At 38.2% G+C, this 15741-nt stretch overlaps 3 protein-coding genes across 6 annotated transcripts in view; 2 read left to right on the forward strand and 1 right to left on the reverse strand.

Annotated features, from left to right (window-relative positions):
* LOC307009093 (E3 SUMO-protein ligase ZBED1-like) overlaps positions 1 to 15741 on the reverse strand; it is a 63613-nt gene that overhangs the window by 10238 nt on the left and 37634 nt on the right. The gene's annotated exons all lie outside the window — the stretch shown is intronic.
* On the forward strand, positions 32 to 4520 carry LOC307009737 (uncharacterized protein). 2 transcript variants are annotated; one of them, XM_079633767.1, is made up of 2 exons: positions 32 to 1094; positions 4276 to 4520. In XM_079633767.1, exon 1 carries the CDS (start codon positions 177 to 179, stop codon positions 1089 to 1091), a length of 915 nt encoding a protein of 304 aa, XP_079489893.1. In that variant the 5' UTR covers positions 32 to 176; the 3' UTR covers positions 1092 to 1094; positions 4276 to 4520. The 2 variants fall into 2 exon arrangements, with proteins under 2 accessions (XP_079489893.1, XP_079489894.1); XM_079633768.1 differs by having other exon boundaries at positions 4304 to 4520.
* On the forward strand, positions 7807 to 15467 carry LOC307009092 (uncharacterized protein). Of its 3 annotated transcripts, XM_079632517.1 has the most exons (11): positions 7807 to 7879; positions 8380 to 8424; positions 8641 to 8967; positions 9232 to 9561; positions 10213 to 10404; positions 10604 to 10698; positions 10834 to 10884; positions 11127 to 11508; positions 11607 to 11786; positions 12290 to 12431; positions 12719 to 15467. In XM_079632517.1, exons 2-10 carry the CDS (start codon positions 8391 to 8393, stop codon positions 12391 to 12393), a joined length of 1695 nt encoding a protein of 564 aa, XP_079488643.1. In that variant the 5' UTR covers positions 7807 to 7879; positions 8380 to 8390; the 3' UTR covers positions 12394 to 12431; positions 12719 to 15467. The 3 variants fall into 3 exon arrangements, with proteins under 3 accessions (XP_079488643.1, XP_079488642.1, XP_079488644.1); XM_079632516.1 differs by lacking the exon at positions 7807 to 7879 and having other exon boundaries at positions 7913 to 8424; positions 12719 to 15466; XM_079632518.1 differs by lacking the exons at positions 7807 to 7879; positions 12290 to 12431 and having other exon boundaries at positions 7913 to 8424; positions 12719 to 15464.

Genomic DNA, 15741 nt, shown 5'->3' on the forward strand with positions numbered 1-15741 from the left:
CGTTACTATCTCTAACGTTAAGTTAGCCCGCTAACATTTGCACGCGTGGTCTCGCCTATCGACCGTCTTATTTACACTCGAATCACTGGAAGGATACGGGTTCTATCCATGATTTCAGTCCTAAATTAGTAGTGATATTGGTAGCATCACTGCTAATTTATTGTTCATCTGTCATAATGGCGAATACATCGTATGTGTGTCTACCTCTGAGTGCAGGTGAGGACACGTTTGAGCTGCATTCGGTGCGGTTGGAGCTGGAGTCCGTGGAGAAGCAGATCCGTGATCTGCTGGGGAGGCAGGCCGAGCTGCGAGACCGACGATCAGCGCTTGAAGCATCACGCGCCGATGCTCACAAGTCAGTGGTTAGTAACTTTTCGACTCCGGCCTCCTCTACTCCGTGTATTTCTCTGCACAGGACCCGAGCATCCCTGCCCTCATTCACCCCGGCACCGACACAGCACCATGGACCCTGGATGATGCCACAGCGGAAGACACGAGCCAGGACCAGAGCAAGGACCTCTCCGCCCCTCCCGGTCTTCGAGATCTCCACCCGGAACCGCTTCTCCCCTCTTCGCGAGACGGAACGCGACGACGCTGTGATCATCGGCAGTTCCATGGTCCGGCATGTCCGCGCTACCTCAGGTAAAGGTATGGTGCGCACTCACTGCTTTCCTGGTGCTCGTGTTCTCGATGTCGCTGCGCAGGTCCCCGAGATCCTGAACGGTGACGAGCGCGTCGGAGCTGTCGTGCTGCACGCGGGGGTGAACGACATCAGGCTGCGGCAGACGGAGGTTCTGAAGAGGGACTACAGGAGCCTGATCGAGACGGTACGCAGAACATCGCCTGAAGCAAAGATCGTCGTGTCTGGACCGCTTCCCACGTACCGACAAGGACAAGAAAGGTTCAGTAGATTGTTTGCACTAAATGAATGGTTAATGTCATGGTGTAATGAACAGAGACTGCTCTTTGTAAATAATTGGAATCTGTTTTGGGAGCGACCTAGGCTCTACCGTGCTGATGGCCTGCACCCCAGCAGAATCGGAGCGGCTGTTCTGTCGGACAACATCTCCAAGACGTTACACACCATATGACTAGTAAGTCAAAGTCCAAATCACATTCTTTGCTGTCCCAAATTAATTGATATAAGTACCAGTGTAGAACACTATATAGAAACTGTGTCTATTCCTCGTTTAGTGAGGCCAAACAATAAATCTACTGTAGGATCTAAGAAAAATCTAATTGTGATTAAACCAGAAAATCTCAATATTAGTGAACAAAAACAATTTCTAAAGCTAGGTCTTCTAAACATTAGATCGCTTACACCTAAGGCGGTTATTGTAAATGAAATGGTCACTGATAATAGCTTCGATGTACTCTGCCTTACTGAAACCTGGCTTAAACCAAATGATTATTTCGGTCTTAATGAGTCCACTCCACCAGGATACTGTTATAAGCATGAGCCCCGTCTGATTGGTCGTGGCGGCGGTGTTGCAACAATCTATAGAGATATTCTTAATGTTACTCAGAAAACAGGCCACAGGTTTAATTCGTTTGAAGTACTTGTTCTAAATGTTACGCTCCTAGATGTAAGAAAGAAATCCTTATTATCTCTAGCCTTGGCTACCGTATATAGACCGCCAGGGCCTTACGCTGATTTCCTAAAAGAGTTTGCAGATTTTCTCTCAGATCTATTAGTCAATGTCGATAAGGCAATAATTGTTGGAGATTTCAACATACACGTTGATAACACAAATGATGCGTTAGGAGCTGCGTTTACAGATTTATTAAACTCCTTTGGGGTCAAGCAAAACGTTAGTGGTCCCACTCATCGTCTTAATCATACTCTAGATTTAATTATATCATATGGAACCGATCCAACCGATATAGATATTATACCGCAAAGTGATGATGTCACTGATCATTACATGGTAACTTGCATACTACGTACGGCTGAAATGTGTCATGTTGCGCCACGTTATCGACCAGGCAGAACAATCCTTCCAACTACTATAGATAGATTCTTGAATAGCTTACCTGATCTATCTCCGCTCCTCAGTGAACCCAAACTAACAGATGAGCTAGAGGAAATGACTAGCAGTATGAGCATCATTTTCTCTAGTACATTAGAAGCTGTTGCACCAATTAGATTAAAAAAGGTTAGAGAGAAAACTAAAGCACCATGGTACAACAGTGCTACGCATGTTATCAAGAGAGAAACTCGTAACTTAGAGCGCAAATGGAAACAAACTAATTTAGAGGTCTTTAGAATCGCGTGGAAAGACAGTATGTCACGTTATAAAAAGGCTCTAAAAGCAGCCAGGGCTGAGCATCTCCGCAAACTAATAGAAAATAACAAAAACAATCCAAGGTTTTTATTTAACACTGTGGCTAGATTAACAAATAAACAGACATCACCTGAACAAAATATTCCGTTACATTTTAATAGTAATGATTTCATGAATTTCTTCACTGAGAAAATAGAAAGCATCAGAAACACAATTGTAAATGTACAATCTTTGACAGCGTCTTATGATTCAGCCTCAATTATTGCCCCTCAAGAACAACTACAGAGCTTTACAACTATAGGACAGGAAGAGCTAAATAAACTTATCACTGCATCTAAACCAACAACATGTTTATTAGATCCAATACCCACTAAACTACTGAAAGAAGTGTTACCTGTAGTGGAAGAGCCTCTTCTCAATATTATTAACTCGTCTCTATCTTTAGGACATGTTCCAAAAACATTCAAGCTGGCAGTTATAAAACCTCTTATTAAAAAACCACAATTAGATCCAAATAACCTAGCAAATTACAGACCCATTTCAAATCTTCCATTTATGTCTAAAATACTAGAAAAAGTTGTGTCCGCTCAATTGTGCTCTTTCTTGCAAGAAAACGATATCTATGAAAAGTTTCAGTCTGGATTCAGGCCACATCATAGCACAGAAACTGCGCTGGTTAAAATTACAAATGATTTACTTTTAGCTTCTGACCAAGGCTGTATCTCAATACTAGTTTTACTCGATCTTAGTGCTGCGTTTGACACTATAGATCATAAAATACTCTTAGATCGACTTCAAAATTACACTGGTGTTCAGGGACAGGCATTAAGCTGGTTTAGATCGTACCTATCAGACCGTTACCATTTTGTCCATTTAAATGGGGAAAAATCAAAGATAACGTCAGTAAATTATGGAGTGCCGCAGGGATCTGTATTAGGCCCCCTGCTATTCTCAATTTATATGCTGCCACTTGGTAATATTATAAGAAAACATGGAATAAGTTTCCACTGTTATGCCGATGACACTCAATTATATATTTCATCTAGACCAGATGATAACACTAAATTATCTAAAATGACAGAGTGTGTTAAAGATATAAAATATTGGATGACGTGTAATTTTCTTCTATTAAATTCAGATAAAACGGAGGTATTACTGATTGGTCCAAAAAACTGCCCACAAAACCTCTTACAATACAACCTTAATCTAGATGGACGTCCTGTTACTTTATCCTCTACAGTAAAAGACCTGGGTGTTATACTAGACCGCAACTTGTCTTTTGAAAATCATATTTCAAATGTCACAAGAACAGCCTTTTTCCACCTTAGAAACATTGCTAAGCTACGTAATATGCTATCAGTTTCTGATGCAGAAAAGTTAGTTCATGCATTCATGACCTCGAGACTAGATTACTGTAATGCTTTATTAGCTGGTTGTCCTGCATCCTCCGTAAACAAGCTACAGTTAGTCCAAAATGCAGCTGCTAGAGTTCTTACTAGGTCAAGAAAATATGATCATATAACACCAATTTTATCATCTCTACACTGGTTACCTATTAAGTTCCGTATCAATTACAAAGTATTGTTACTGACATATAAAGCCCTAAATGGTTTAGCTCCTGTGTATTTAAGAGATCTTCTATCGCCATATATTCCATCGCGCTCTTTAAGATCGCTAAATTCGAGGCTTCTGGTCGTACCTAGGATAACTAAGTCCACTAAAGGAGGGAGGGCGTTTTCACATCTAGCTCCTAAACTCTGGAATAGCCTTCCTGATATTGTCCGAGGCTCAGACTCGCTCTCCCAGTTTAAAACTAGATTAAAGACGCATCTCTTTAGCCAAGCATTCACATGATGCATCTCATACCTTTTATACTACTGTTAAATCAGATCAAATGCATTCATATTATGAACAGCAGCTACGCTAATTATTTCCCATCTGCCTTTTTTGTTGTTATCTCGGGACGCCTGTCCCGAGATAACTCAAATAGAGTTCGTCAGCTCCAGTTATGTATCCAGCCTCTCATGGAGACTTCAGATGCCCCAACGCCTGTGATGAGACGACTCGACGCCTGTGAAGAGACGACCCAACGCCGGCGATATGTTATGCCCTAAATTTCATGATTAACTAACTGTATTTTGTGTGTATATTTTTGAAATGCATTTTCTGTAAAGCTGCTTTGAAACAATGTGTATTGTGAAAAGCGCTATACAAATAAACTTGAATTGAATTGAATTGAATAGACTCGAACATTATGTTGGCATTAGTGGAATTGCACTAGCATGGTTTAAATCATACTTATCTGACCGTTATCAGTTTGTAGCAGTAAATGAAGAGATGTCTTATCAATCACAAGTTCAGTATGGCGTACCACAAGGCTCAGTACTAGGGCCGCTGCTGTTCACTCTGTACATGCTACCATTAGGAGATATCATTAGGAAACATGGAATTAGCTTTCACTGTTATGCCGACGATACTCAACTGTATATTTCTTCAAAACCTAACGAAACCTACCAATTCACAAAATTAACGGAATGCATAGCTGATATAAAAAATTGGATGACTAGTAATTTCCTATTACTAAATTCTGAAAAAACAGAGATTCTAATCATTGGACAAACAACTTCCACACGTAATAACCTAGAGTACTGTCTAACACTTGATGGCTGCTCTCTTAAGTCTTCGTCGTCGGTTAGGAACCTGGGTGTGCTCTTTGATACCAATCTTTGAACCCATGTTGGACGACCCTAAGTTTATTTATACTGCATCCCCACCTCTGCATTATATATTTATACAAACATACGTGCTACCTTGTTTTATTTTAAAGTTTGGCCCTTCATCCCGGCGAACCGCTTTAATCCACTTCTTCCTTAGACTCAGTTCAGTCGGGAATCCATGGAAACTTAAATAAGGTTGGCGTTGTTTGTTTGATTGACAAAGTGGAACAGAGCAGTGACATCTAGCCTTCGTTTCAGCCATTGTTGAACTGCGCCGGAAGTGGACGTGCACAAAGTTGAAAAATCCCGCTCATGAAACCCGGAAAAGTGATAATCCCCTATGGTCCACCGTATCAAAGACTTTGGAAAGGTCAATAAAAATAGCACCAGTTAGCTGTCCCTTATCACATAAATGAAGATGACTTGACTTGACATGTGTCTATTAAAAATAGGTATATTGTGCCATCTAGTGTTTTATACTATGTATAAATGTGGTTGGATAAATATTTATTCGCTGGTAAACAATGTTTTAAACATTTCCATGTATTATACACACTGCATTTCCATGTATATTTAAATATAATCAAAGTCTACTTTCTGTCACAGTTAGGATTTTATTTTACTTTTTGTTTAAAATGTTCTCTGTCTCCCGCTGTCTGTCCTTCCCCTCCCCCTCACTCCACCTGTGTGTGTGTGTGTGTGTGTGTGTTTGTGTGTGTGTGTGTGTGTGTGTGTGTGTGTTGTGTTTTAATGTTAAAATTAATTAAAATTAATGTGCTATAATGCACATTATAGTGATGTTTCCAAGCACATTTTTTCGCTTTAAATTATTTAGTTTTGGCTTGTTTATAGTTATTTTTTAATTCTTGTTCTTTTCTGAATATCATTAAATTTAAAGGATTTGTTGTGGAATATTTTGAGTGTATCATAAAATTAGAATAATTCTCTCGGTTTAGTGATTCCCTAGTTTTTTTTTTTCATTCTTTTTTTTTCATTTTCCTAATCATGTTATGTGTCTAATAAATGTCTTAAGCCTTGAATTTTTTTATATGTTTTATTAATAAAGTAAAGGCATAGAACCAGTTTATTTGTAGTGCATTGACAATAGTTTTATAAAATTAGATAATTAATTAAATTAATAAAAACACAATAACAAAATTACAAAAAACTAAATTAGCTTGCTATATTTCAGATCAATATATTTGTTTTCCTTACATTTTTAATTAACTTCATTCTCATCTGAATTATAAATAATTTATTTCTGTATAAAATAATACTACCCCTAAAAAACACATTTTTTTTTCATTTTTTTTATCAATGCAGAATGTGTAACTTAAAAATAAACAGATTAGTGCTCTGTTTGAGGACAAGAAATTAAAACCAATGCAATATGATGAATGTCCAAAAGATGGCAGCGACAGACTGTTTTTAAATGGAGTTGGATAAATATTTTTAGCTTTTAAACTGTGTGTGTGTGTGTGTGTGTGTGTGTGTGTGTGTGTGTGTGTGTGTGTGTGTGTGTGTGTGTGTGTGTGTGTGTGTGTGTGTGTGTTATACACACACACACACACACAGTTTAAAAGCAAAAAATATTTATCCACACACACACACACACACACACACACACAGTTTTTAGATGTCCTCAAACTCTTTCTTAAACAAATTAAAATTTACATTTGTGAATATTAAATTTGGCAAGAAAAAGTATAAATTAATTACAAATTTAAAATGAGAAGGGTCTAATATCAGAGAGTATGTTTGGTTTATACAGAAGTTTGAATATAGATTGGCCTGCCTAGGTTACCTTTTAATAACGTTTGAAAAGTAAATCCAAAATAATTTTACAATTCACACAATTCACACAGTCCCAAAACACATGATTGTCTCTTCAAAATAATGACAAAAGGAGCACATGGGGTACAACTATTATTAAATTTAGCAAGTTTATAGTTAACTGGGTAACAACTGTGAACAATGTTAATAGAGAATTCAACAATAATTTGGATTTCTTCACCACTAATAGAGAGCCTAAGTCCCGCCCCTCCGCTTCCGGCTCATGGGACCTTATTTCGGAAAAAATATGTATGGAAGTCAATGGCGAGAGATAACTTATCTTTTTATTCCGTCTGAACTGTCCCCTGAACTACACATATGATGTTTGTCAATTTAAAAGGTAAATATGAAAGTCAAGAAAGTCGCAGTTTGTCATAAAACAGAAGAGTAACGTTTAGTTGTATGTGAAAATCGCTCGATGAACTACATCTCTCGTCTCGCACTATGTAGCCTACGTCACAAGATCCGTTGCTCGTATGTGTGTATTCTGGCTCAAAACACGAGTCAGGCATGACGGCGTAACGTTAGGATTATAATGTAAGACTATAGAAAAAATGACAGACGTTAGCTTCAGTAAAGTTAGCTTCATTCATTGAGAGAAAAGGTATGACGTCGCATGTGCGCCTTCTGGGTTTGTAGTCTTTGTAATTACGTATTTTCACAGTCTTATACCTCAACAGTTTTACATCAAACTGCGACTTTCTTGACTTTAAAATGTATCTTTTAAATTGACAAACATCATATGTGTAATTCAGGGCACAATTCAAACGAGATCAAAATATTTGTTGTCTCTCGCCATTGACTACCATACAATATTTTTCCGAAATAAGGTCCCATGGTGGTCGACCGGAAGGGGAGGGACTTAGGCTCTCTATACTAACCGTTTGATGACGCATTAGAGATACTGAAAGCTGATTGGCCTTGATGGTTATGTATGCGGAAATGGGCAAATTTAATTCATAAGATGAAGTCCGATTTATTCTCCCTTTTTCCACAGATTTTTAATAATAATACTGCTATGAAAGAATCTCATATTAAAGAAATGTAAACATTAAATTTGTAACTATTTAATAAATCAGATTTGACGTGTGCTCACGTGCTCTGCTCATATGTGTGTGCGTGTGAGCATATGAGTGATTCGAATTTGTAGTTGCTATAGCGACGGTTGTTATGAATTCTGCATTTATATTTACACTTAAAACGATCGCAGTCTGTCTGTTGTTGGTTGAGAGACGAGGCGAACTTACAGACTTTTGCAGAGAATTTTCTGAGCAAATCTTGCGAATTTGAAGCTGATTTCTGAGAGGAGACTTTTATTCTAGAAGGACATCGAAGGATATATCCTTCATATAGAGATATATTTTTTAAATAATATTTTTTAATTTTTGCGTCATTTAATTTCTGAGAATACTTTTCATTTGATTGTTGTTTTCTTATTTTAGAAGGAGTTATTTAATTGTTTATTTTTAGGGGAGTATTTCTGAGGTGATTTATATTTTATTGTATTGTATTTTGTGTTGTATTTTGTATTGTTTTTATTGCAGTTTGGAGGAGGATGTCCATGGCTCACATGATGGGTGAAAGAGGAGGTGAGTGCTTCAGTTTTTCATTTAGGTTTATCCATGGTATGATGTTGTACAATGACTGACTACATTAATGTGAAGAACCCATTTGATCACATTTATTTGATTCCTTGCATGTGAAATAAACGTTTGTATTGAACTGAAGTAAAATGTTGTACTGACATTGATTATTATTATTAAAGCATTACTAACTATGTGATGTGTGAAACATTCCATCCTTAGGCCGCTCCAGATCCAGGAGAGCCGCTTTCTCTCAGACGGCTGGTCAGGAGGTTTGGGGACCCGGTTATGATGACCGTGATCAGGATCCGACCCAGACACAGAGCCAGGATCTTCCTGGATATTTAACATCTCTGTCTTCTGAGTTTTCTGTGTCCAAAGGTCAGGCTCACGGGACGAGGGCGAAGCAGAGGCCAGATGATGGACGTCAGGATCACAGGACGAGGGCGAAGCAGAGGCCAGATGATGGACGCCAGGATCACGGGACGAGGGCGAAGCAGAGGCCAGATGATGGACGTCCGTCCACTTCATATGAACACTCTCGCAGAGGTCAGAATAGGTTTTTAATAAAGAAGTAATGGCTAAGTTTCTATTTCTATTTTCAATGGCTGATTTGTCATTCTACTAATACTAATACTCTAATGAGAGTTAGTAGACATGTAGGTGCAATGTTACTTATAGACAACCGAATGTGTTAAAAGGAAATAAAGTGAAACCAAAGTAACAATTGATGTGACCACTGACATTGATTATTAATATTATAAAAAAATAAAACAAAAACAGCTTTTGATGTCTGAAATGTTCCATCCTCAGGCCGTTCCAGATCCTGGAGAACGGCTTCCACAGATTCTTCTCCGGGCATCACGTCATCCTCAGCTTGGTCCCTCTCTGAGGTTCACGTGGAGAGGAGGTGTAGAGAGTCGTTGAGTCTGAGCAGCCGAGGCTCGTACAGCGTAGAGTGGAGGTGGAGTGGCGATGGATCGGAGAGCTCAAACCAACAGGGTTTGTCCGGGTCCGTCAGCCTCGAAGGGTTTCTGTGTCCTCCGCTGCCGGGTCAAGTTCCTGTCGAGTCAACAGAGACTTCAACTGGCCGAACTGCTCAGGGTGCCGTGGAGGATTCTCCAGTGAACAAGAGCTCAACAGGTGACACTGAAATAAGGCTGGGCAGTGTAAAGTCTACAGATAGAGATTTTGCTATTTCATGCATAACTGACTCAAGGTTTTAACATGTTAATGTCCGGTCACATTTATTGTTGCTCAGCAAAATTTCGCTGAAATATTCTTTCTGATTTCTTTGTGTAAAGAAAACACTTTATTTTGATGGTCCCTTTTGAAAAATTATGTTGACTTTACGTAACTTTGCAACTACATGTCAACTTATTATAACCCTAACCTTACCAGTCTACTAATACTCTACTAATACTCTAATGAGAGTTGGTAGACATGTAGGTGCAGCGTTACTTATAGACAACAACAAAAAAGGGACCATCAAAATAAAGTGAAATCTATTTTTTAAGGGAATATTTCAATTGAACGTTTAACTAACATTTTCAAAACATTCCGAGAACATTCAAAAGTAACGTTCCCATAATGCAAAATTATAAAATATAATGTTCCTTTAACCAAGAAAATCATTTAGATTTTTGTGGATAGCGTGAAACATTCGCATTACTTTAGATTTGTATCATTACAGAATTTAACAGTAAAATGTAAGTTATGTCATTATATCATTGCTTAATTTGACGTCAGAGATGTGTCTAATAGTTGTTTTCAATTGTTTTCTCTTCATTTCAGAAAAAGCTCCAGAACGTAGGAAGAGGAAAATACCTGGTTGTCTCCGCAGGTTCTGGAAGGCTATCAAGTGTGTTTTCTGCTGCTGTTCCTGTAGTGCTGTGAATGTTGTGGAGCCTTTCGTTCCTCCAGCAGATCCTGATCCTGAACCATCATCCCCTGCTCCAGATCACTCCGGCGTCGAGCCAAATAATGGTAAATCATTATCTCTCCAACATTATTTTAAACAGTATTATCTTGTTTTCCACTCAAAATAAGGCTTGCTTTTAGAGAATATTAATATTATTTCTCCCATTATAATATTATTTTCTCAACCAGGACGTTTAATTTTTTAAATAAAACAATGGATCTACCAAGCTAATAATTGTCTCATATTTTTCTGTTTGTTTTTCAGAGTCCTTTGAGTCTCTCTATAACGTGGACAAGATGATTGGATCCGGAGGATTTGGCAGGGTGTTCCTGGGAACACGCAAATTTGATGGCAAAAAGGTAAATCTTACTGAATTGTACAAACATTTTGCTCTTGCAAAACACATTTAAAACAATTAACAGATAGTTTAATACTTAGGAGGTCAGGCGCTTGAATACTGTCACTGTTATTGAAACTTTTTTTTTTTTTTGCAGGTTGCCATCAAGCGGATGCGCAAGATTGACAACGATCGTTATCTTAATATTGTAAGTTGGACAAAACCTGAATGTGTATTGAGTTGTTTAAGTGCAGATTACTGTAGTCAATACACCCGTAGGAAGCATTAGGTGTAAATGTGATCAATATAAGCCTAGAGGCACCAAATAACTTTGAGTTGGAAAGGCTCTTTTGAACGCATCTAAAAAGATGAAAGAAAAGTACATTTCAAAATGATATGTTTTCTTCAGATTTTTACCCAGCTAACCTTCTGTCTACTACTTCTCTCTAGCCTGGACATCCCGAACCTCTCGTTACAGAAGTGGCGCTGCTGATGATGATGAGGCGAGAACCCATAAGCCCCTTCGTCATACAACTGTACGAGTGGTTTGAACATCCTAGAGAATTCACTCTGGTTATGGAGTATCCTGAACCCTGCGAGAGCTTGCTGGACTTCATGACTCGTAATCAACAAGTGTATGAACCAACAGCACGGTCCATCATGAGACAGGCTGTGCTGGCAGTGCAACACTGCATCCATCGTGGTGTTTTCCATAATGACACTCATCCGCAGAATTTCCTGTTGAAGAAAGACTCGGTAGACCTCAAGCTGATAGACTTTGGCTGCGGTCAGCTATTTAGCAGCGATGGCTACGACAGCAAAATATACATTGGTGAGCATTCTGGGAGTGTGGAAACCTGAATGTAGTGACTTACTAATTATTTGCTTTTAAAAAAAAAGCTCAACAATGTGCAAATGTCTTTCTCTCAGGAATACAGGATCACATCCCACCTGAAGTCTTGACAGAACCTCGATTCCACGCCGTCCCAGCAAATGTCTGGTCTCTAGGAGTGTTGCTGTACAAGATGGTGAACGCATGTCGTCCTTTTCATAATAGAAGAGAAATCACACAAGCTAAAGTTACATTTCAGAACGCCAACTTATCCAAAGGTGAGTGAATAATATTGATTACATTGATAAACACACACATAAAGCAAAGGCTTTGTACAGAAACAGTTAAAGGTGAAGTATGTAAGATTTTTTATATATAGCTCAGCGTATAGCGAGAGTTTGGGGCGAGAGCCACGGGAAAAGAAATGCAGCTTTAGTTACAGAAGTGAAAGCCAAAATTCACTGCATTCATACCTTCAAAGATTAAACAGGTCATGAACACGTCAAAGTGAACAGAGCATTGTGATGCAGAAAGGCACATTTTCATAAAGGCAAATGCAACACAGCTAAAAGTATTCCTAATATGTATTTTAAATGTGCTTTATTTTGTCATTTATTCCACTCGCTGCCACTAGTGTCGCAGAAACTACATACTTCACTTTTACTTTTTAAAGATAAGGAACATTTTACAGTATATTAATCATGTTTTAGACGCTGTTTTCATAGATGCCAGGTCACATAGTCATGACTAACCAGCTCTCTCCTTATTAAAATGTGTACAGAGTGCAGGAATCTGATTAGCCAGTGCCTATCCAGGGATCCAGCTAAACGCCCGACGTTAGAGCAGATGTTACAACATAGATGGATTAGTAGAGATCTACAGTAGATTGGAGAAGTTCAGGAGATTCACTCGATCAGTTTCAGGTGTGAGGAAGTGTAACAGATAGAGAAGGATTATATCTTTTGTCTTCAATTCTGGATTATTTGTAGTGAGATTTTCAAATTTGTGTTCATTGTAATGTTATTGTTATAGTCAAGACAAGTTACCTTCATTTATAGAGCGCTTTATACTATATAGATTGTTTTAAAGCGGCTTCATGTAGTAAACAGGAAAATAACAGAATCCGTGATGCAAACAGAATTCAATTCTGTTCTAGCTCTAAAAAATCATTCATGAGTTGACTTGTTCATATAATCTTTGTGTTGGATAGGAAATAACATACTTGCTGAGAGCTTGAGCTCGAGACTTGACCCGAAGCCTGAAGTCCAACACCAACCTGACAGAAACTCAGAGCCTGTCCACGTCTGAGCAAGAACATGAGAGACTGCAAGACTGGAAAGAAGTCATCAAGTCATCACAGGCACATTTGCTTTGTTTCAAAAGTCAAGACAAGCTATCTTTATTTATATAGCAACGTATTTATGACCAATCTGTATATATGACCGATCTGTATACGGGTCAAAGACGAGACTTCACCATTTCGTGTCCGCATCAAATTAAATTAACAAAAGTAATTTTAGATACATAAAAACCCTGTTAAATGCAAGTAAAGTGTCTACCTTAAAGGTGACATATTATGCCCCTTTTCACAAGATGTAATATAAATTTATGGTGTCCCCAGAATGTGTCTGAAATTTCAGCTCAAAATACCCCCGGATCATTTATTATAGTTTGTCAAATTTGCCCCATTTGGGTGTGAGTAAAAACGTGCCGTTATTTTGTGTGTGTCCCTTTAAATGCAAATGAGCTTCTGCTCCGCCTCCGTTCAGAAGAGGGCCGATCCTTTACACGAGCTTCACACACTATACATACAGTCGGCATCTAGTCATAGTTGGGGGCGTGGTCTGGCGTGGCGAGGGTGGAGTCGGCGGGGGGGGAAACACTGCGAACATCGTGTGTATTTGAATGACAAAAATCTCGTATTACGTGTCATTGACGCCTGCCGACCGACAACTGTACATTGCAAAATTAACTGCCATAGGTTATGATTGCCCTCATTTAATTAAAACTGGGTCAATGACTCAACCAAATGGCCGGAGGTGTCGTTTCCAGATATATTTTGCATTATTAGCCTATAACTCAATCAACTTTCGTATATGTTGCATACTATAACTTCATAAAACCTTGTCACTTGTACGTATATGCTTCACTTCAAACTATTAATCCTTTTGTAAAACGGTGATCAGTAGTACGAAGTTGCCGAGGGACTGTGCTGACAGTTATCCCTAACTCACCGACTGCAGTCTGTATTGAGTGAAGACCTCGAACTACTCCCTAGGTTCACGGCTCGCGTCATTACGTAGCGATTGGCCTCCTTTCCGGTTCTGTGTGTTTATTAGGAAGGATGTAGAACTTCAATTCATAATTTGTTTGTTTATTGGCGGTACAGAAAACGACACAGCAACTCTTCGACATGATTGTCCCGTGTATTTCAATTAGAGCCAAGGCAATGTTTTCCCCCACGGGCTAAATTCACATCACGTGACGGGGCGTTCCCAGACCAACCGTCTGTATGTATAACAAAACATGTGAATAATCTCATCCAAAATCTCAGAAATAACAGTAGCGAGTGCAGCCTTACAGAGAGACTCAGGAAGAGATTCCATTTTTAGACTGAACCTGGATGTTTCTGAATTGGTCAGTGGAGGCATTTAGATATTGTGGAGTTACATTGATTCCTCTGTTTCTGGGGGATTTCCGTTAAAAATAAAATTAATCCACTGCTCTCTTGTCTCATCTGAGGCTGGGACTCTATAGTGTTCAGTGCTCGTTTGTCCGACAGAACAGTTTACATGCTTTGCTCGAACTTTTGCCATTGTGTCAGAACTGGTTACACTGTTGTTGCTTGTGAAAACGGCTGGTGTGTGTAAACGTGCAGATTAAGAGCCGGTAATATTATAATAAGATCCTCTTCCTACGTCAGAAGGGGAGCGAAATCTGATCTGGCTTATTTTTGACATGCTTACAGAGAAAGGCTTAACAAACAAAGTTTTTATGTTTTCTGGATTGGTAGATGCACCGGGGACTCGATTATATGTCACCTTTAATATTTCAAATAACTTTTGTGAAAATAAAATGTCAAAATATGAGGGTAATAATGTTCCAAAGTGTAAAGTTGTCATTCAGCGTAATGGTCTGGAGTTTGATTTTGCCATTACATCTTTAAATAAACATAAAATACCAAGATAAACAAAAAAAAAATGTCTTGGCATGTTTACATAAGTGTTGGCTGTGTTATGTTAAAAGTATCATGTCTTATTATTTTTAAGTATTAAAAAAAAAAAATTGTCCAGAAAATGCAGTTTGTCAGAGGTCATTCGGTGAAACAGGATCAAGAAGCCGTTCTGAAATCATATAAAAAGCAGATAGTCATTCGACAGTCTGTGACATCATCAAGTGGCACTCTGAGATCATGTGGTGCCGCAGAAAAGTGGGTTTATTCTTAAATATTTGATAATTACACCTTTTCATGGTGTGGTAGCCTGAGTTACAAAAACGCATATCATTCAGTGAAATGCCACAAAACACTTATATTATTAGATCTTTTGACAAATAAGCAGATGTTGTGAATAATTGTGATTAATTTTGCTGGTCAAGCTCATTGTTTAATATAGTGGCCAGTTGATGGCTGTCAATATAAGCTGAAGTCGAAGTTTTGTCATTCAGTGTGATGCAAATTCTTCAAAAAACTGAATGGCAGTATCACTGTATACATTTAACAACTTTAACAAATAACAATTTTAGCATCTCATTTATAGTACAGATGAATGCTTAGCACTGACATATATGTTAAACTTAATATTTGTTGTATCGTTTGTGTTTTCTTCAAATGTATTTGGTTTAATGTGTTTATATTTTGGACACTGCATTGTTTCTTTGTATGCTTTCTTTTTATTTGCCCGATGTTTTATTTTATTATTTTATGTTTTATTTGCACTTGTAGTGCAAATCTGTTGCTTTTAAATAAATTTTGACTTGACTTTGACTTTAATTTGTGTTATTGATTCATTTTAGATGCTCACGAACAGAGAGAGTTTAAAGGCACTGTAAAAAGTAAATGCAGACCCAGTTCTCTTAAAGCCCATTCACACCAAGAAAAATAACTATACTGGTAAACTTTATTAGCTTCCGTCCACTTTGACGCTCTCGCCGCCGGCGGTGTGATATATGTTGTTGTGAATTTATATAAAGTTACATTTAGGTATTAACCATATTTAGGCCATTAGACATACA

Source organism: Phoxinus phoxinus (genome assembly GCF_949152265.1).
Source record: "Phoxinus phoxinus genome assembly, chromosome: 13".
In the NCBI taxonomy this organism is placed as follows: Eukaryota; Metazoa; Chordata; class Actinopteri; order Cypriniformes; family Leuciscidae; genus Phoxinus; species Phoxinus phoxinus.